Source organism: Myodes glareolus, chromosome 11 (genome assembly GCF_982192425.1).
Source record: "Myodes glareolus chromosome 11, mMyoGla1.1, whole genome shotgun sequence".
In the NCBI taxonomy this organism is placed as follows: Eukaryota; Metazoa; Chordata; class Mammalia; order Rodentia; family Cricetidae; genus Myodes; species Myodes glareolus.
Window position 1 is genome coordinate 16,637,286 of NC_142036.1, and position 21,372 is coordinate 16,658,657.

The 21,372-nt window shown below is 45.1% G+C and overlaps 1 protein-coding gene across 1 annotated transcript in view; it reads right to left on the bottom strand.

Annotated features, from left to right (window-relative positions):
- Dync1h1 (dynein cytoplasmic 1 heavy chain 1) overlaps nucleotides 1-13,860 on the bottom strand; it is a 66,701-nt gene extending 52,841 nt beyond the window's left edge. Inside the window, exons 1-5 of the mRNA XM_048431305.3 lie at nucleotides 13,452-13,860; nucleotides 3,380-3,467; nucleotides 1,656-1,829; nucleotides 1,285-1,540; nucleotides 883-1,069 (exon numbers count right to left, since the gene is read on the bottom strand). Coding sequence (XP_048287262.1) covers nucleotides 883-1,069; nucleotides 1,285-1,540; nucleotides 1,656-1,829; nucleotides 3,380-3,467; nucleotides 13,452-13,704 — 958 coding nt within the window. The 5' untranslated portion in view covers nucleotides 13,705-13,860. The remainder of the gene's footprint in view (nucleotides 1-882; nucleotides 1,070-1,284; nucleotides 1,541-1,655; nucleotides 1,830-3,379; nucleotides 3,468-13,451) is intronic.
- Nucleotides 13,861-21,372: the final 7,512 nt, after the last annotated feature.

The following is a 21,372-nucleotide window of genomic DNA, read 5'->3' on the forward strand; positions in this document are numbered from 1 at the left end:
GTTGAGCACCACACTTTGTGGGGAGGAAATAAATGGGTCTTAATTACTTGATTTTTGTGATTATGAAGCTTAGAGAAATGCTTCACAGATAGTTACCTGGTCAAACATTTCTGGGTTTAGTACATGTCAATGCAACTTCACTCCCAGTGTTCCTACTAAAAACAAATTAGTTAACCTACTACAGAATTTGGGACTGAACCGAAGAATTAATGTTTGCTAGGCAAGCACTCTACCACTGAGCTACATTTCTATCCCTTAGTTATTTTGGAAAGGGTCTTGCTATTTAGACCAGGCTGGCCTTGACTTTAGAATCCTACCTCCAACTCCGAAGTTCTCTGGTTAGGCTGGGGGATAGCTCAGTGGAAGAGCATTTACTAAGCATCTAAGAGACACTGGGTTCAAGTCTCAACACTGGGGGTAGGGAGAGGAGATGCTGAGAAGAAAAGTGTGTGTTCTGCACTTATTGACCATTTAGAAGAAGGAAGGTGGAGCAATATTGATTTGCTTTCCTTCTGCGGAATGAGGCTAATAACCACCTGACTACCGAGCAACCACACAGGGAGAAACATAAGGTCAAGTCCCAGGGTTCACTATCCTCAGGCCTAGAAACTGTCTTAGTTTCTTAAAAGCCATGAAAGGGAAAGGAATGCGCAGGCAGGGAGGGGAGCCCTAAAATTTTATCCTATTGAACGAAGGAAAGGATGAGGCAAGATGTCAGAGAAAAAAAGGGTTAAGAGTTAGACTAGCAGTGTTAGAGCATGTCCCACTGATACATACGAGGTTGGGCCCCGGGTGCATCTACTAATTCTCATCTAAATCATCAAAGATCTTAAGGAGCAAGATCAATAACTTGTGAATCAGATGATCAGTTTTGGATTTTACCTGTATCAGTGTCGAAACTGACAGTGGCATGGAAACGTTTGCCATGTTTCAAGATGTCTAGAGTCAGGAGGACCTCTGGGCTCTCCCGCTTCTCCTGGATACGGTACAGTGCACGTTCCAAGTTTAGCCAAAAGCTGATTTCCTGCAAGGCAGTTCCTGATGCAGGATCTCGATCGAGTTTGGTCACCTTTGAAAATAAGATGACATTGACTTGTAAGTCTCAAGTTGATCTCTCCCCTATATATTTGAAGGGTTTGGTCTGGATTAAACGCTCCCACAGTTCACAATATACCCACTGTTCTGCCCGAACTCTGGCCCTCTAGAGCAGGAGGGGCTCCAGTCGTCACGTTATCACAAAAAGAGCAAGCCATTTCACACTGGCTTTCACTTATGTGCTCTTACCTTTTGAATTTCTCGGATCCACCGATTAACTCCAGACTGTAACTGGTTAAGAAAAGTTGGGTCTTCAACTTTATCACCAAAGTCTGTAACTTTGGGCTTCTCTCCACGCTCATAACACTGCTTTGCAACATTTGTGATAATGGGATGAATTGGTAAGCTGATCTCTGGGATCTCAATATTTTGCTGCAGGTGAAGGAGTCCCATCTCAAGTTCTGCAATCTTTTTTTCAACTGAAGGAGCCATTTTATCACCATCCCTACAAACACAGGATGTATCTCAGAACTAGAGCATTCTTTAAGTCTGTTCAGTGCCAATGAGATACCCCTTTGTAATGTGATGGAGCCAAGACGCAGTCAGAAAGCAGTGCTTACCTGTCTGCCTTGCCAGATTCTCTGATGTAGGACTTAAAAAAAGGAGCCACAGCATTGCTGATGAAAGAATGTAGTGTTTCATATGGCGAGTCTTCACTGAGCGTGAGGACTCGGAGCTGGGAGGACACTGGTTTATCTGCATCGATCACAGGGGTTCGCTTGATGAATGCCAAGCTAAAAGGCAAATGAAAAAAAAATCAGAACAGGGAAGCCCCATTCTTAATTAGTTTTAATAATTATAGTTTTTATTTGAATGTTTAACTTAAAATTATATTAAGAACAGACTGAGCTAGGTAGGTGTGGTGGCGTACACCTTTAATCTCAGCACTCAAAAGGCAGAGGTGGGGTATTATCTCTCTGAGTTTCAGGGCAGCCAGGAATATACAGTGAGACTCTGTTTCAAACTAACCAACCAACTAGACTGAATGGCTGCTTTTGTAGTTGTGATCATATTCCTTTCCCACCGTGGGAGAATGACTGTACCCTGTATGAGAACATGGTTATAGTATGTTTCATGACAGCAGGCAAAGGTAACAACTGGGCTGGCAGAATTCACAGTTCTGGCTTAAAACCAACCCCTCAAGCTACTGCAAGCTGTGCATCAATCATATCTGCACTAGTGTTAATTGTTACTAACTGTACCTGCACTACTGTGCACCACAGACCTATTAACTATCATGTCAGCTCAGAAATAAAAACCACGTATCAGCTAACTGGACACTTCTCCCAGTTTCACGCCTTAGTTTTTTCTCTTCCTCACCTCCAGACGCCACTTCAACTAGATTTCCTATTTCCCTAATATATCACATGGGCCAATGACACGGTTCAGTGGTTAAGGGCACCTGATGCCAAGCCTAATAACCTGAGCTCAATCCCCAACCCTGGAATCCACATGGTGGAAAAAGAGCAAAGACTCCTGTGGGTTGTATTGTGACAGCCCCCTCCCCCATGGTTGAGTGCTTTCAGTACTACAAAAGATGGAAAACTGAAGGAAAAATTAATATATGTATTCTTGCAGTGCAGGTCAGGCAAATCACTGTGCTTCCACAAACCACGCATGGCAAATGCAACTCCTATCTGGAAGTCCTACCCCTGTCCAACTGTACACAACTCTTCTACAGCCTTTTTTCTCTCTTTTGAGGCAGAGTCTCCCTCTTGTGCAGACTAGGCTGAGCCCAAACATTAGATCCTCTAGCTTCAGTCTTCTAAATGCTGGGGCACAGTGTGTACCCCTGTACTCAGCAACTCCCCTGTAGCCTTGAAATTGCCTAAGAAGTCTTGACTCCCGATGCAGAATAATGACAGTATTCATATATGGAAATCTGAAAGTTTCTACTGGAATTATGAGTTGATACAAATTTTCTGGAAGGCAACATGCATTAAAACTTTAATGATGTCTTTTCTGTGAACTATTAAGACTTCTTTGAAGGATTTATCCTAAAAAGAATCAGGCCTGTACACAAGAATGTTTACTATTCAGTTATAATGATGAAAATAAGATAAAAGCTGAGATTATTTATCATTAGACCAATGAATACAATCTGACTGAAACCTGAAATTCCTGGAGAGAACACGACAGCTCAAGCATAACCAACAGCATGGATGACGATTGAAACTGGAGGGTGTCAGAACCCACAGACTTAGAAATCCTGCCTGAGTTCAAGATGTGTTTACTGCAGTAGACCCGTGTCTTACTGACAGAATGGCATACACACACGACTTACCTGTTGGACTTGACCCCGTAATGAATGTCTATGTTGATGTTATAGGAAATGAATTCTTTCTCCTCTTCTCCTTCATCACCAACATCCTCTACAAGGCATAATAATAATAATGTCAAATTCACATTGGCATTTCTAACTTCTTATCTATCAAGTCTTAGAGACTGGCCCTCACCCCACCCACCCTACCTCACAAGACCCAGGGTGTTGATACTACCTGTTTTTCCTGACTCCTAAGTTGGGCATTTGTTTGCTGTGTGATCTTGGGGACAGGAGGCTGACTTCTCTGTATCTTCCAGGCAATACTGAGTGTGTGGGTTGTTGGAAGGACTAACAAGAGGACACAAATGCAGTCCCAGGCTAGACATGCCCGTGGGCAGTGCCAGTGGTTTTGCCGAATTCTCACTGTCCTGGCCCACTACACTCACCTCCTGTGTCCCAAATGTACAAATTTCTTTCCATTCCAAGTATACAGCTCCTAGTATATGACATGACAAGCATTTCGATGTCATACAGTCAGCCCTAGGCTGGCAGAACTATTAGCCCTGTTGTCTAGGTATAGAGTGTAAGTAAATGGTCCCCAAGACCCTCAGCCAGAAATCACCATGAGGATACAGAGACCTACAATTCCATACAAGCTGTTTACCAGCACATGCAGATCAAGGCCAAGGGCGAAGTCCACCCTGGAAGACTGCTGACAAGAAATGACCTCAAAGGCAGTCATCCAGCTTTTCCTTTGCCCTGCCAAACACCTGTCAATCTGCTGTGGGCTCCAGATAGAACCCGCCTCTTCCACTGAAACTAATGGGAAGCAAGGATCTTGTGGACCACAAAGCACACAGGTCCCACACAAAGCTTATTGGAATTCGGCTATACGACATGCTCAAGAGGCATGTGAATCAGACATCTAAACTAAAAATGAAAATTATAGAAAGAATTTATAAGAGTGATCTGGGTGTAGTGGCACAGACCTTTCTTTAATCCTAGCACCTGGGAGGCAGGTGGGTATCTGTGAGTTCAAAGCCAGCCCAGTCTACATAGCGAGACTGTCTCAAAAGAATAATATTATAATAAAATAATAAGACAATACAAACTTCTCTATCAAGTAATAACCTTTGAGGCATGTGAGCATTCTAGTTGAATTACCTCCACAATGATTCACAGTGTGAAATACCAGCATTAGCAAACTCTACATACAATTTAGGAATTTGTTTAACAGGATTATTTGTACATTTCCTTTTTTATTTTTTTAAATTTTGAGACAGGGGCTGGAGAGATGGCTCAGTGGTCAAGAGCATTGCCTGCTCTTCCAAAGGTCCTGAGTTCAATTCCTGGCAACCACATGGTGTCTCACAACCATCTGTAATGAGGTCTGGGGCCCTCTTCTGGCCTGCAGGCATGCAGACAGAATATTGTATACATAATAAATAAATAAATATATTAAAAAAATAAATAAATTTTGAGACAATGTCTCACTGTATAACCCTGGCTGGCTTCTGCTAAGATTAAAGGTATGAGCCACCACACCAGCCTTGCCTTCATTTTTAAGCCACAAGGTAGGTGAAAAGGCAATAAACCTAACAGAAGATGCAGAGGCTGAGTAGTGTGAACTTCACATCCATGAGCAGAGAAGGGCAAAGGACACTGAACTGGGGGTCTACAAGGCTTCTTTAGCAATTAAACCATGGAACTCGGGTATAAAATACAGAGCCTGAGCAAATGCTATCTGCTGTTAGCTTAAGATGAGACAAAAGCAAAATTCTAAATTATGATGTTCACATGAAATGGGTGGAGCTGAAGATCACTGTGGTTAAGTAAGTTCAGGATCAGCGACTCAAACACCAAAGGTCTCCTCTCCTGTGGGCTTTGGATTTAAGTGGAGTGGGGTTGTGGGGTAGGAAGGGAACTGTGAGAGGTGAGGAAACAATCTTAAGGGGGAGGGAGTAAAACACAGATGAAAACAGAAGTGGGAATGTTAGGGGGAAAGTAGGGGAGCAGTAAGAGGGGATCAGGTAGGATGGGGAAAGAAGAGGGGATGGGGCTGAATAACAAATAACAAAGTAAAATGACACCTGTGTGTGCAAATGCTGTAACCAAAATCATCTCTCTGTAAGCTAACTTTAAAAATAAAATCCACACTAAAAACCATGATATGTAATGTATCTTATCCAGGAGACATTTCTTTCAAACAACTGTTTTTGATATAATTTTAGGAAGGGGGGGAAGAAGTGGGTGGCAGAACATTTTAGTATACCTAGTACTGCCTCTTGTTTTTAAAAGTAATGACTGTCATTATGTGGGAGTTGGCATCTTCTGACAGTACCCTGAAGGCCTCAGGAACCCTGAGAACATAAGACAGTGACTACACCAGATGCTACATGCCACTTCTCTATGGCACTGGAGTCCCTGCTCTTGACTGTGTTGGTATTCTGCATCTCAGCGTAGGAAAGAGATTGTCTACTGTGTGCTGTGTGAAAGCTGAAAAGCACCCCCTGCAGGTGCAGAATGTCTGCATCTGTCGGCTGTATAACCAGACAGAAGCCCTCAGAAGTACTCAGTTGTCCAAGAGACTGAAGCATGACTAAGGGCTGTCACCCAGTGCGATGACAATAAGCCTGTGGCCATTCATCCAGACCAGGAGCCATACTTTGCCAAGAGATTCAGCATGTTCCTCCTGTGCAGGCCCTCCCATGGGCTTGCTCAAATGAGTAACCGCAGAATGTCAAAGGAGGGGCTTAAATTTTTTTAACTTTCTAAAAACTGTTCAAAAACCCTTTATAAACTGGTTCTCCAATCACTCAAATTAGGCTACATCACAAGATAACCCTGCTGCCTGAAAGTAGCCATACCTCTCCCTGCAATCTCTAAAATTCAAGTGTAAGACAAAGCACATAAAGACACACTGGCAAGGCCGTGGAATTATGAACTATTTTCTTGTCAGGTCTGGTGGCAAATGCCTTTAATGCAAGTACTCAGGAAGCAGAGGCAGGTGAACCTCTGTGAGTTCTAGGCCAGTTTGGTCTACAGAGCAAGTTCCAGGACAGCCAGGGTTACACAGAGAAACTGTGTCTCCCCAAACAAAAACAAAAACAAAAAGAAGAGGAAGAGAAAAGAAAGAAATACTGTTCCCTTTAGTTTTCTAAAATAATCCCAGCATTTAGGAGGCAGATGCAGGTGAATCTCTGTGAGTTCGAGGCTAGTCTGGTCTACAGAACTAGTTCCAGGCAGTCAAGACTACACAAAGAAATTCTGCCTTGAAAAACCATAAGTAAGTAAGTAGATAGATAGATAAATGAAATGTATCACGAAGTAACAGTCAAGTAACATACAGACAATAAAGAACACTCTATAACCACTAAACGAAACCCTTGGTACAACTGAAAGCTGTGGAGCATCTCTCTGATGGTCACCACCACTCACAGAAACAGTCACAGAAGAGAAGCGGGCAGGCGCCAGCTCTCAGCCTGTGGCCTGTACTTCTTAATCAAATCGGCTCCATGGCCCACTCCAGGCAATGTGTCAGGGCTCTGTAGCCAATGTCACAGCTCAACACTAGGAGCACTGCAGTGCTGCAGAAAGTGGCTCAGGCTGGCTCAGGAAGACACGCCCAATGACATAATCCTCAGACAGGAAGAACTTGGACAGTCCTGCGGCTTTGGTGAGATTCCAGCACCTCTGATAATAACTCGGGGAAGCCATCACCAGTCAGAGAAACAGTCTTGTTATATAAATTCCTGGGAAATAACTACAGAAATCAAAGTCTGAATATGCTCAAATCCCACTTACAGACTGTTATAATGTTTGACAAATTGCCATCAAATAATCTTTTTGCAAAAGGCCAAATTTGATGGCATACACCTGTGATCTCAGCACCGGGGAGGCAGAGACAGAAGGATCACAACTTTCAGTCAGCCTGGTCTACAGAGTGAGTTCAGGTTAGCCAGAGTTATGGATCTGTTCCAGAACTGTGTGTGCTCCCTTTTTGTCTCAATAAAGACACTTGATTATTAATTGCTAATAATAGGAAGGTTGTGACTGCCTTCTATCTAGGTTATCTACATACACAACATACATATTTTATCAGATGGTACGTTTCAATAGGTCTCAAATCAGGTTCCTGAGGCCTGTGAGTTCCCAGTTAATACAGTTAACACAGGTGAAGAATCTAAGCACAGCTCAGGAAGTGCTGGGCTGCACTGCACTCTGTGCTGGTCCACACTGACAGGCAAAGGTCAACTGGCAGGAGCATTTGGATGTGCATGCTTCTATGGACAGACCGATGTATCTCAAATTACTAGTGCAAATTAGGAGCACACTGCATCTTAATGAAATTCAAATGCAGTAAGAATTGCACTGCGCTCACCTGAGTAGACATTTTCCTCAAGTGTGGTGACAGGGAAGATAGGAAAGGGGATAAAGGGATAAAGCTTGGTCAACTTTCTGCCAACCACAGAGCAGATGGAGGCATTCCTGCCCTTCATCCCACAACAACTGAGTTGTTCCTGGATTTTTTTTTAATCATTTTTCCTCTTGAACCCTCTTTTCTCATGCGAATGCTTTAGCTTTATCCCTTTTTCATCTCCGATGCTAGGGACCATGACTTCGAGGCCACACCACCCCCTATGCTGGTACTGGGCTAAGAACTCTGAGAAAGTCAGGTTTTCTCAACCTGAAAGGTTCGCAAAGAAACAGCCTTTAGGGTGCGTTAAGGAAGCACTACACCCTACTTACTACTTGTAACTGGTATAAAACTTAGTTAATTTAAACAGAAAGTCACTAATGCTGAAAGAACTTAATACTTCTTTTCTGGAAAAGAGGTCTCACACAGTCTAGGCAGGCCTTGGATTCGACCTTGAACTCCTGATTCTCCTAATTCCACCTCCCAAGAGCTGGGATTATGGACATGCACCACCAAGTGTTGGGGATCAAACCAAAGACTCCATAAGCACCCTACCATGTGTTGGGGATGAAATCAAAGACTACATATGAACCCTATCATCTGAGATACCTCCCAGTCCCAAGGACTTAGTACTTTTTAGTTAATATTAATTTAGAAGAAATAATTGATAAGAAATAGACTAAAACAAATATTTGTATCCTTAAAAATTTTTAATATTATTGCATGTGTATGTGAGTTTTGCCTGAATGTACATCTGTGTACCACTTGTATGCCTGTTGCCCACGGAGGCAAAAAGAGGTTGAGAGTCACCATTTAGGGGCTGGGAATCAAGCCCAGGTCTTCTGCAAGGGCAGTGAGTGCTCTTAACCACTGAGTCATATTTCCAGCGTCAACCATTCCCATCTCAATAGAGGCACTGAAGAATTGCATAAACTAGCTTTCAGGCTTAAGAAATCTTCAAAAATCCTTTGCCTTTCACCAAACCCCTCTCCTCAAGGACCAGGGATCTATCTGAAAGCAGAGGTGGGAAAACTGTGAACCAGATGTTGTGGAAACTTCAAGAAAAAGGAGTCTTCCAGACACAACAGGACTGCCACATGAATGAACAAGCTAACAGAGACTGTGGCAAGATGCACAGGACCTGCACAGGTTCAAGCCAGACAGGGCCCCAGTATGGTGAAAAGAGAAGTGGATGTAGGCTCTACCCATAATCAAGAAGCTGTCTACAATTAATTAATACCTGCTGGCAAAAGGAAAACCAGTTTTCTCCAGTGTAGTCTCACTGGGTAATCAACCACACTTCAGGGCAGGCCCTATGCTCACAAGCAGTTGGCCAACACAAGACAAAGTCAAAGGTACTTTTGTAGACTTTTTGTTTCATTTTACTGTGGTTTGGCATTTTTTACCTTATTGTTTTATGTTTGCTTTGATTTTTGCTTTGTGAAGCTTTCTGTGGTTTCTTTTTTCTTATTTTGGCTTTTTGAGACAGGCTTTCTTGATGTAGCCCTGGCTGTCCTGGAACTAGCTCTGAAGAACAGGCTGGCCTCAAACTCACAGAGATTCACCTGTACAGAGATCTGCTTATCTCGACCTCCCGAGTGTTGGAATCTTTTTGTTTTTGTTTTGAAAGATAAAAAGAACATAAAGTCAGATGGGCAGGGAGGTGGGGAGAATCTGGAAAAATTAGGGGGGAGAAAAAATATGGTCAAAATATTACATGGAAAATTTTTTTCAATTAAAAAAAACAGCAACAAAGTCCTTTTTCCTTTTCAAAAATGTGCATTGGTGTTTTGCCTGCATGTCTGTTTGAGTGTGTCAGATCTTGGAGTTAGACAGTTGTGAGCCACTATGTGAGTGCTGGGAACAGAACCTGTGTTCTTTGAAAGAACTGCCAGTGCTCTCAACTGCTGAGCCATCTCTCTAGCCCCCCACCCCCACCCCAAGTCCTTTTTCTAACAGATCTTAGAGTTCCTGTTTCCTTCCTCAGTAATGAACAAGGGTAAACTGATTCTCTCCTGGGATGTCCAGCCCATCCGTCTTTACTCTTTTGGATGAAAACCACATTTACTGCATTGCACATTGCACATGCTGCAGACTGCCTTGCCCCATAAAGGTGTAGGGCCCCACCTGCACCCTGACAGCTTACAGCCTCATAGAAAGCTTTCCCTGTTGACTTATTGATCACTTTACTAACCAGGTGAGGATCAAGTCTGAAATGAATGCAGGCTGAAGATCCATAATCTGAAATTTTCAATTTTTTGAAGATCAGAAAGTTTCAGATTGATAAATATTTCATATTAGAGAGGCAAAAAGTCATACTTCAAACACTTCTGACCACCAGCATTCCTCAACACCCCCAGCGGCTGTATGAAGTCTTTAAAGCCACCGATTACCACACTTCATAATTTCTCATGAAAATTACATTAGAAAACAACCTTTGAAAGCCCATAGAACAGTCTTCCTAGGTCTCCACACAGCTATGCTTCTATAAAGCTGGGAATCATAAACTACTCTATGTGGTATGTGAAATTTCTTCCCATTCCAGTCCCCAGCCACTCTGCACTAACGAAGAGCTGAATCCTTACCTACTCAGAAAATACTGCATTGCCAGTTCAAGACAGACACTAAGAGCAGCCACTATTCCCAGCAGTGAAGACAAAGTTCCAAGCTGAAGAACTGAGTGAAGAGCAAGTATGTGGCGCCTGCCTCTCCCCTCCCCCCCTCAGTACCACATCATCCCTGCTGGGCACTCATAAAGCTGGAGGACACCAGTCGCAGAGACACAGTTATGTTCCTACTGACAGGACCAACTTGCCAGGAACACAAGAGAAACCAGCACTCATCTAAGAAGCTACGAAAGCATCCTTACTGTATGAACCATCCAGTTAAGGAACAAACACCTTTTCATCTAGAAGAAAACAATTTCTCACAACTAGGGGTTACAGAAAGGAGATGTCTCAAAGTGAAAAGCTGTGACTTACTTGCTGACTCTCTGAGGATGCTTCATTAGCCAAATAAACTGTTAATCTCATAACCCTTATTCTAGCTATACTTTGAGGAACTCTGCACTTTAATGCAAAGTTTATAGCTGGTTGGGGTAGCTTTGAAAAAAAAAAGAAGAACTTATCAGGCCATATACAAAAATGCCTTTACATACTTGGTACAAGTGTTTGGGAAGGGGCTGGAGACACAGCTCAGCTGGTGGAGTGCTTGCCTGGCATACATTAAGCCCTGTACATCACAGTAAAAACTGGCCAAGGTAATGAATGACTTTAGCACATGGAAGGCTAAGGCAGAAATGTCAAGATCATCCATCCTTGGCTACAAACGAGTTTCAGGCCACTTTAGAATACATGAGAATTTGTCTTTAAAAAGAGAGGAAAAGGAGGGGTTACTAATATTAAAAACAAACTTCCCAGTTCAGGAAAACAGCTACATTATTCATTACAGTTGGTGATATTTATTCACTGCAATCAACTACTGCCTGCACATACCTGACTTAAGTGTGCAGAAGTCAACGTGGACTCCTAAGAACTACCAAAACAAAACCCTCCCGCAAGGGCCCAGATTCTGTATAGGCCCAGGGTGCTAGGGGTGCAGTTCAGTGTTAAAATGTGTGCTTGGTAGCCCCCAGGAGGCAGAGAGCCAGGTAGTCTCTGTGAGTTGAGGTCAGCCTGGTCTACATAGTTCCAGGTCAATAGTAGCTACACTGTGAGAGTTTTTCTCCTAACAAATAAACAACAACAACAATAGCAACAACAACAACAACAACAAGAGTGTGCTTATTAGGATGTGCAACATCCTGGATTCAATCCTCAGAACAGATTACAAAGATGCTAACAAGAATGCGTTCTTAAGGCATAAACTTGAATTTTTAAATCTTTCCCTATGTTTTCATGAGTGAACAAGAAATTAATGGTATGTTACATTGCTAGGAATACACCCAGGATTTTTTTTATAAACACAGAAGGGAGGTATTTCAGTCTCAGACACTCAGATTCCTTAGTCAACTTTCAAAAGTGCAAGTCATTATGGAACCTGGGCTGGGATGCTGGACCATCCCTTTGCCCAAAGAAATGTGTACTGCATAGACACCGCGCCAGTCCACCCTTGGTTCCAGACTGACTTGTAGGAGAAAAGCAAATTACTGACCACCACTCCAGAGCAAAGAGCAAAACTTGGTAATTTTTTCATAAAGAGAAACCATGACTCATGGTTTTCATGTGTCTGGGTTTAAATTACTGATCTCAATACACAAACTGTGCAACAAAGAATATAAAAGAATTAGCTAGGGTCAAACTACTCCAAAACATAGATTAAGGATTATTTTAGTAAAAGACTTGCACACACCCCACAAAAGTCCAAAAGAGCATGGGCCAAAGGGCCCACAGGGGCTTTATTGGGTAGGAGGATTCTAGGTGATTTTTATTTCAGGTATGTTTCAAATTTTCTATAGCTACACGTTTTTAGAGACAAAAGTGGTTTTTTTCTCCCTTTTTACACTAGCAATTTCCATGCAGGAATACAAACGCCAAATGTAAAGGAAACAACCTTCAGCCACACTAAACAAGCATCAATAACTTAACTGCTTTCAACATTCCTTGTGATCAAAGAAAAATATTTTGCTATCTTCTAAATTCCGGCCCAAACCAAAGTCACAATGAATATTTTGTAAATAAGAACAGCCTTTAAGGGATACAAACTATCTGAAAGATACAAACTATCTGAGACAAGAGGAGTGACTTCGGTTTTCTACCAGGGAACCAACCAGTCTTTTGACATTCTAAGGAACGTGTTAGCAAACATTCTTAGATCATCTTCAATCTCTTAAGTGCTAATTTTAAATTTTACTTGGACAGCACCTCTGGATTCCTAGGGGATGCCACACCCATTCCCCAGCGTGTCACACATGTTCTCCAGATGCTACGAAGTGGTTTTAAAGACTCCAAGAGGAAAGAATCCTGCAAGCAAGCTCCAGATTCCACAATGCATCTAGGGATGCTGCGAGTGTCTACCGGAGGAGACAACTGGAGTATGTTATATTTTGGCCTCCTTCGCCAACCAGGTAACCAACATTTTTTTTTTTAAATCTTTGAAATCACACTTAAATGGTTACAGGGATGTCATTAATCAGCAATTAATTATCTAATCAACAATTCCAAGCCCGATCAGCAAAACAAGCAAGGAACTAGAAATTGGTATTTTCAGTATAGTCTAAGGTCCAGTACTATCTGGTGACCTTGGGCCAGGCACAGGACTCGGTTTCCTGGTTTGTAAAATGGGGAGATACACCCACTCAGCAACGATGCTGTGAGGCCAAGGGAGGCCTACGCGTAGGCAGCCACAGACAGCAGAGATGCTGGGTGCCCAGGGCCTGCCCATTCAGGCTCTCTCCAACCCACTGGTACTCGAGCCCACCCAGGGGTCAGCACCCAGGCTGCCCTAGACACATCATTCCCAAAGCGGGCTAAGCTTGGACACGAATCGAAACGAAAAGCTCATGTGACTTTGGAGGCAGAGATGCGGCCCTGCTCCCGGCCAGGCCCGGGAGACGCCGTCTCCACCCAACTCGGCCATCTTGAGAAGCCGCGGAGACAAAGCGACCCCACAGTGCGGGCGTCGGCAGATCGGGGCCCCCTTGCCGCTCCACGCGACCGGGGAGGGGGCGCCGCGCACCTTTGAGGGTGGAGCGCTCCACCAGGACCGTGTGGACCTGCGGGTCTGACAGGAACTTGCGCATCTGCTCCAGGGCGCTCTTCTCCTCCAGCGCCGCCTCCAGCGCGGCCGGCGCGTCGCCGCCGTCCTCCAGCAGCAGCGGCACCAGTTTGCGCAGGTGCTTCTGTAACACCGCCACGTCCGCCACATTCTGCACCGCCGACACCTCCAGGCCGGCCGAGCCGTCTTCGCCACCGCCGCCGGGCTCCGACATGGCGGATTCGCAGAAGGGAAGAGAGAGAGAGAGAGAGAGAGAGAGAGAGAGAGTCGAGAAGGGCGGTCACCGCCGGGCGCGAGGGAGCAGAGAGCGAGAGGAACCGGAGCACGAAAACGCAGCGTCCGCTAGCCCGCGGCCGACTGCAGACAGCGGAGCCGGCTCCGCCCTAAAGGCCGCCGCTCCCGCCGGCCCCGCCCCGCCCGCTGGCTGCAGCCACCGGCGCCCGCTCGCGGTTGGCGTCACGACGTTACGCATGCGCCTGGAGGCGGGGCTAAGCACGGTGCCGTGTGGCTTTTTGGTACTTGTAGTCCGAACGTAGGGAGCGGCCCGCGTATCTCCGCCCTGGAGTGGTCCAGGAACCGCGTCTGTTTTCATTGCAGGGTCGCAAAGAATATCACAGAGCCCCGTAGGCTCCATAAATAGTGTATGAAGAATGCATTGACTGGAGTTGACATTTAGCGAGCGCTCATCTTCTGCCCGGCATTGTTCCCTGCATTCTCCCATTGAATGAATGAATGAGTCTGGAGTGTCAGTATCAACCTTAACGCACTCGTTGTTAGAAATACATGGGAATATGGGGACTTTTTTCAGAGGAAGAGAAGATGAGGGACGTGCCCACAGTTAACCTCGCTAATCTGGCAAGGGAAGAGGGTGGAAGGGGTGAGACGGTCTCAGTTAAGGAACTGGCCTCTGGAAAGGAAAGATTATGGGCGGGGCAATGACTGCAGTGCAGTATAAGGTTAGACCTAAAGAAACCTGGAGTGCAGATAGCATCAAGCTGTGATGGGACCTGGCTTCTGAAGAGAGCGTCATTTACCAAGCAAGGGTGATGTGTCTGTAAGGGGAGGACCCATATGAGTGAATCTGCTGACAAAAGTACTGTTCCTCTCCCAGCCCTGAACCTGCACAGCCCTTCTATGGGCTCAAGAATCGGGGTCAGAGGAAGGCAGGGGCTGAAATGCCTCCCAACTAAGTATCCCTGCTTCTGACTCACCACCACCTCCTCCCATACACGGAGGACAAAAAGGTCAGCAACTGGCCGCTTACTTTTCTTAGGAATATTAATTGGCCTTTGAAATTTCAGATTCATAATTTGCTTTTCAATTGGGTAGAGGGAACTAAGCCAAAGTCATCTTTAAAAATATGATAACGCAGTTAGAAAGCTGAATCCTGATTGGTGGACTGATGATGGCATGATCTGATTCTCTCAAATCATCTTTGGAAAACAGTGAATCCTACAATATGCTTATTTCTTGTGCAATTACCCAGTGCCAGGTCCCAGAGACTGCTGATGGAGCCCTGGAACTACTCAGATGATTCTTCTAGAAGCTCATGTGTGAGAGAGAACAGATTATCCCCATCCTCCCTCCATCAGTCCATTCTGGTATGATGCTTCCAAGAAGTTCTAAATAATCTTTGCAGAGGTGAGAAAACAGACCCAAAGCAACTGCCATGAGTTGGAATTCTGAAAATGCTGTCACACCAGCAGTGACCAGTGCTGGACACCCACTTAACACTAGCTGCTGTGTCACTGTTCCCTCTGCATAACCTGCAGGGACTTGGTGGGGGCAGGGGCTGATTGCACACTGGCTGCACCGTGAGTCAGCGTCTGTCTGGGAAATGTAGTCATTCAGTCTTCCAAGAGACTCACATCTGCATCCTGGTTCTAAATCAGGGAACAGGCTCAGACTTTGGATTATAATGATTAAACAAAGAAGACAGAAATGATCTCTCTACAAGGATACAAAATGGACCAGACCTGCTTGTTTTTTTCCTCTAAACAAGTTTGTTTTTAATATAGTAAGAATAGGCACGCTTGAGTAGCAGCTTGCTGCCCACAGGCTGCTGAGACATGTAAGTGCATCATGGCAGAGGCTGGCCAGACAGGCCTGATGGGGAGTGGAGCTTGTTTGAAGATGCCCCTCTGCCTCATAGGCACAGGACTCAGCCGATCCCAGGTGGGAATGGGACCCTACCCTGACTTTTCCTTAGTTTCCTGTCCATGAAAAGATCTGCTTTCAATATTGAGAGGCGCTGGAGAGAGAGCTCTCTCAGCCGATGTGGGATAATGGTGGCTGCCAGAGTACATTTAATTTTGTCATAAATCGGTGACACACCATATAGAGATCTTTTCTGTTCCCAACATCCCTTTTAAGATACTGCACGAAGTGTTGCTTAGGCCCAACGTGGTGCCAGACTCATTCTCCTCCTTCTGCTCCCCCTACCAACCCATGCCCAACACACAGTCTCTCAGTGGGACCCCGTCAAACCAGTCTTCAGGCTATAATTCCATATACCCCTACTCTGAATCCCATATTGGTATTTTTTTTTAAAGGTCTTAGCTGGCCAGTGGTAGCATACACCTTTAACCCCAGCATTTGGGAGACTTCAGATTCGAGCAAACTTCCAGCTCATCCTGTTTTGGTCTGTAATTCCAGCACTGGGGATCGTGGAGTGGTTCCTGTGGTCATTCGTTCATAATCAACCCACTTCCTACAATACTATCAGGCCTGATGAACACCGAACACTTGTTTACTGTTTGTTCCCAGGCTCGGGATGGGAGCAGTGGAGGCGGTAGTCTCAGCTGTGTACATAAAGTTTTGGAACCTCCCAACCATTTGGGCTGCTAGCCGCTGCTGGAGGACACAGCTGGCACTGAAGAACTCTTTTTGATGAAGCTTTTTCCAGGTACCCCTCTTTCTGTCTTGGTTAGGTGTTGAATGGGCCTCAAAGTGAGGGCTGAACGGAATCGGGGTCCTAGAAATTTCAGGAAATGAAGGTTGGAGACCAGGGTAGTCGCTCACCAGCAGGAACAGAACGGTCCGTTCACGCCCTCTGGTGGTTGGGAATTTTCTCTCACTTTCGGGGACCTCCTTTCCATCCCCATCTCCCCATTCATCTGCGTGGGCGCCACCCGGTCACCAAGTGAATGCCAGCCCATATCCCACCATCCACAAGGAAGATTTGTTGAAAAGTATCTACCTGGGCAGACAATTCACTCAACCCCTCGACGCCCCTGGGACTCCCTAGATTCTCCCCCTCAGACCCTCTAGTGGTACCAGCCATATATCTCCTACCAAAACCTGTGTCCCCAGCCGAGATTATTACTCCCTGGGTGCCCATCCCCCTCTCCTCTCAGCCTTCCTAATTTTTACCTCCCTCACCCAGCCTACATCTTTAAAATGGTCCAGGATGGGCATCTATTAAATCTCAGCACTAGAGAGGCAGAGGCAGGAAACATCACAAATCCCAGGACAGCCTGGGCTACATATGAAGAAGATCCTGTGTCAGAAACAATCAAATCAAAACAAAGCAAGGCAAGAAAGAGAAAGAAACCTGTCACACCCCTGCAAGTACCGTATCTCTGCTGCCCTGTCTAGCAGCATTGGAAATAAAAGCAATGAACCCTGCCTTGACCACTTAGCTCTCTTATCCAGTCCTCATGTTCCCAGCTAGTGTTGTGGCCAACAACCCTCTACACCTGGACAAAGCCAGTCTCAGTCTCCTTGCTTGACACGCCAAAAGCTTTTCATAGAGGCCCTCACAGCCAAGTTTTCCTGATTCTTTCCCTCCCTCCTCTCAAGTAGGGTGTGGCCTAAGACTTGGTGTACAGCTCTCCTTGGTCTTGAACCAGCATCTCTGTAGCCTGACTGTGCAGTGCAGCTGTACCAGCTGGCTCCCTATATCAAAGGGAGATTAGAGTGTACCACAGCTGTTGAGTAAGTGTTCTAGAAAATTTTAAGGGGAGGGGAGAGTAAGGGAGGGGAGCAGAGAAAAATGTATAGCTCAATAAAATTAATAAAAAAGAAATACATACATAGTAAAAAAAAGGAAATTTTAAGCTTATGGGGGGTGTTTTAATTCTTCTATATCCTTCTCCTTCTTCCTCTTCTTCCTCCTACTCTTCCACCCTCCTCCTGCTTCTTCTGCTTTGTGTGCTTCTTCTTTATGCTGAGGACTGAACCCAGGGTCTTGTGCATACTTGGCAAGTGCTCTAGCCCCGAGCTGCAATGACCCACACCTCCTACCTGTCTGTATTCTTGTTCTATCGATTATAGAAAGAGAAGTGTTGAAAAATCTCTGGCAGTAATTGTGACTTTGTCTCTGCTTGCAATTCCATCTGTTTGCTGTGATCTCGGGACTTATTTTCCTGTGGTCATCAGTCAGTCCGCATGATGATGATGATGACGATGATGACTTTGGTTTTTTAAGACAGGGTTTCTCTGTGTAGCCCTAGCTGTCTTGGAACTTGCTTTGTAGACCAGGCTGGCCTTAAACTCACAGTGATCCACCTTCCTCTGCCTTTCAAGTGTTGGAATTAAAGGCTTGCATCACCACACCCAGAAGTCCTCCTGATTTTTAGTAGCTCCTTCATCAGTTGCCTGTTTTCTTTCTTCTGGCATATATGAGTGGAGCCCTGGGAGCACCCAGAGTGTAAACACATCTTCTAGGAGGTAATGGGAGAGGGTTCAGGGCCTGTAGTTTCACTGAGTCTGGCAGTGCGCCATTGCCACCCCCGCAAGGATGTGTTCAACAGCATCTAGGACCTGGAGAATATGGTGCTTGTTTTTAATTTTTTTGTGCCCCCCAAGGTCAGCAGTCTTCTGTCTCAATATGTTGCAGTTTTGAGATTGTTGATGAGAAGGGCTAGCCCCCTGTTGTAGGCTTTGGCTTCCATCCAAAAAAAAGGTTCCATATCTGAATTGGGGAGTGGCTTATCCTTTAAGTGTGGCTGTGAGGAGAAAATTTCTTTTAAAATTTCTCCACAATCATGGAGGGTCACTCCCCCCTCTTCAGACAACTATGTGGCCAGATGACTAAGCTGCCACCTTCTTGGATGAGGGGATGGCTTGGCATTTCCCTCAGTGCTGGGGCAGATGGCTTTGGAGGAGAAGGATCAGGTGGTCTTGTGACTGCTTTGGCCCCATGTGGTGCTGGCAATTAGAGCCAGCTGGGAGGTGGTATCATGGGCAAGATTTCTTCCTTGGGGAAAATAAATAGGAGTATTTCCTTGGTGTCTTCAAAGGTTAACAGACTTTACAGGATGGAACAGGTGTCACATCAGGGCTGTGCAGACTCCATGGACAGTAGAGTTCTCTAAACAGGAGTTACCTGTGTGGTGCAGCTTCTTCCTCAAGCAGGTGTCTGCTTCACCACCTGCCTTGCCTTACCTGCCACCCCCAACCTTGCAATGACTTGAGGTGTGAATATATACGCTTCGGAACCACATGTTGAAGCCCCCTCAGATCCTGCAGCCACAGGACTGTGGGGCCAGTACAAACGTCTACACATTCATTTACCATCCATTGAGAAGTTATACATTCCAACTTTACATTCCTCATCTGGGGGTGGGGCTAGAGAGATGACTCAGCAATTGGGAGTGCTAGCTGCTCTTCCAGAAGACCCAGGCTCAGTTCTCGGCACCCACATGGTAGCTCACAGCTGTCTGTGGCTCCAGTTCCAGGGGAGTCAACACCCTCACACAGACATTTATGAAAGCAAAACATCAATGAACATAAAATAAATAATTAAAAAATAAATTCCTAGTTTGTCCATTTCTCTGGAGACCAATACAAGTGCCTTAGTATCCTTTGAAGCCTTTATCTGGAGACCAGTGCCACCTCAGTATCCCACTGAGGCACTGGACTCAATGTCCTGTTGGATGAGCAAGCCCACACCAGTGCTTCCTCCTATCCCCAAGAGTCCCCACCTGGTCTGGATGCCCAGCTTAGTCTTGTCTTCTTCCAGTCAGAGACTCTGGTCCTGGGTCTCACAATCCACTTGGTTACTGGGAGGGGACCTGGGCAACCCACACAGAGCATGTGCTTCTTAGTTCCAGAGACCTTTGGTGGGCTGAGAGGCCCAGGACCAGCAACCTCTCTGGACCAACTGGGGTTGTAGTGAGGATCTCGCTGGGGCCTCCAGAAATGATACAGAAATCTTTCTGGAATAAGCACTCCAACACTAATGAGAGTGGGAGATATCACCAAAGGACTGAAACCAGGACTGAAAGGCTTCAACTCTAGGTCCAGTTTGTATTCTCATTTTATACTCTAAAATCACAAGGTGGAGGGGGCTGGAGAGATGGCTCAGAGGTTAAGAGCATTGCCTGCTCTTCCAAAGGTCCTGAGTTCAATTCCCAGCAACCACATGGTGGCTCACAACCATCTGTAAGGAGATCTGGTGCCCTCTTCTGGCCTGCAGGCATACACACAGAAAGAATATTGTATACATAACAAATAAATAAATAATTAAAAAAAAAATCACAAGGTGGGGCAAGCATGGAAGTGAGATTTTACAGAAGCTTATGTAGCAGTCAGCAGGTTGCTAAGGACAATGACCTATTGTTTCAACTACTTCTCCAGGTCTTTATGTTTTAGGGAGCAAGTGAAGTCATACGCAAATAGGCAGGACAAGCCGTGCTTTAAGTAGATCACCAAACAAGCCAATAAATCAACATCTAATAATTTGTCTTTCCTATAATTATGAAATGTAATTCAGTTTCCTGTAAATCCATGAGATATGAATACAAAAATAGTTGTTTCTATGAAAACTGAGCAAAGGACTGGAGATGTGCCACAGTTGACAGAGTACTTACCTAGGATTTACAAAGCCCTCAATTTAGGGAAGTAGAAAAGACAAGATCTCCTGAGTAAATTGGAAGTATGGGGACCTTGGGAGAAGGTTGAAGGGGAGGGGAGAGGCAGGAAGGGAAGCAGAGAAAAATGTAGAGTTCAATAAAAATATATATTAAAACACAAAGTCCTCAATTTAGCCCCAGCTCTTTATGAACCTGCATATTTCTAACACCAGCACTGTGGGCAGTGGTGGCACATGATTTTAATCCCAGCACTCAGAAGCAGGGGAATCTCTGTGAGTTCAAGGCCAGCCTGATTCACAGACTGAGTTGCAGACAGTCAAGGCTACACAAAGAAATCTTGTCTCATAAAACCAAAACCGGAAAAAAATGACTTAAAAATCTAACAGCAGCACTGGAAAGGTGGGTACAGAGTATCAGAAGTTTAAGATCATTCTTAGCTACATTTGAGGCCAAGCTTGCCTACATAATATTACATCTCAAAAAAGAAGAACAAAAGGAAAAAAATTAAAACAAAACAAGAACCTGATCCTATTGTTGAAGACACCATGCACTCCAGAGGCCGAGCTGGAACTGACCTGAGTGCCCCTTCCTGAGAACTAGTTCTCCTGGCACCAGAAGGCACCATGCCAGCTCCCACAGGGGGAGGTAACCAGCAGTTCTACCCAGCTGTGATGCCTGTGGACGACATCAATGAGCAGCATGGAATGACCTACTGGGGACCCTAGTGGTGTGCATACCTTGGTGGTAACCAACAGCGCTCTAATTAGACTTAAGACCCACTCAACAGGATGGAGAATATGCCTAGTTATTAGTGATTAAGAGAGTGAAGTCAGGACTACTCAAAACCACAGTCAAGGAAACCTAGCCCACTACCTATGCTATTGAACTCGTGGATCTTGGACAACCTACACCCACTTTATTAAACCAACACAGTAAATAACAATTTCAACATCTGTCCTTATACTCACATGTAAATGCAGTCCTCACCCCTCATCAAAGAAGCTTCTTTTTGCAACAGATGGGGACCATTACAAAAATCACAATGGGTGGGCAGTGGTGGCGCA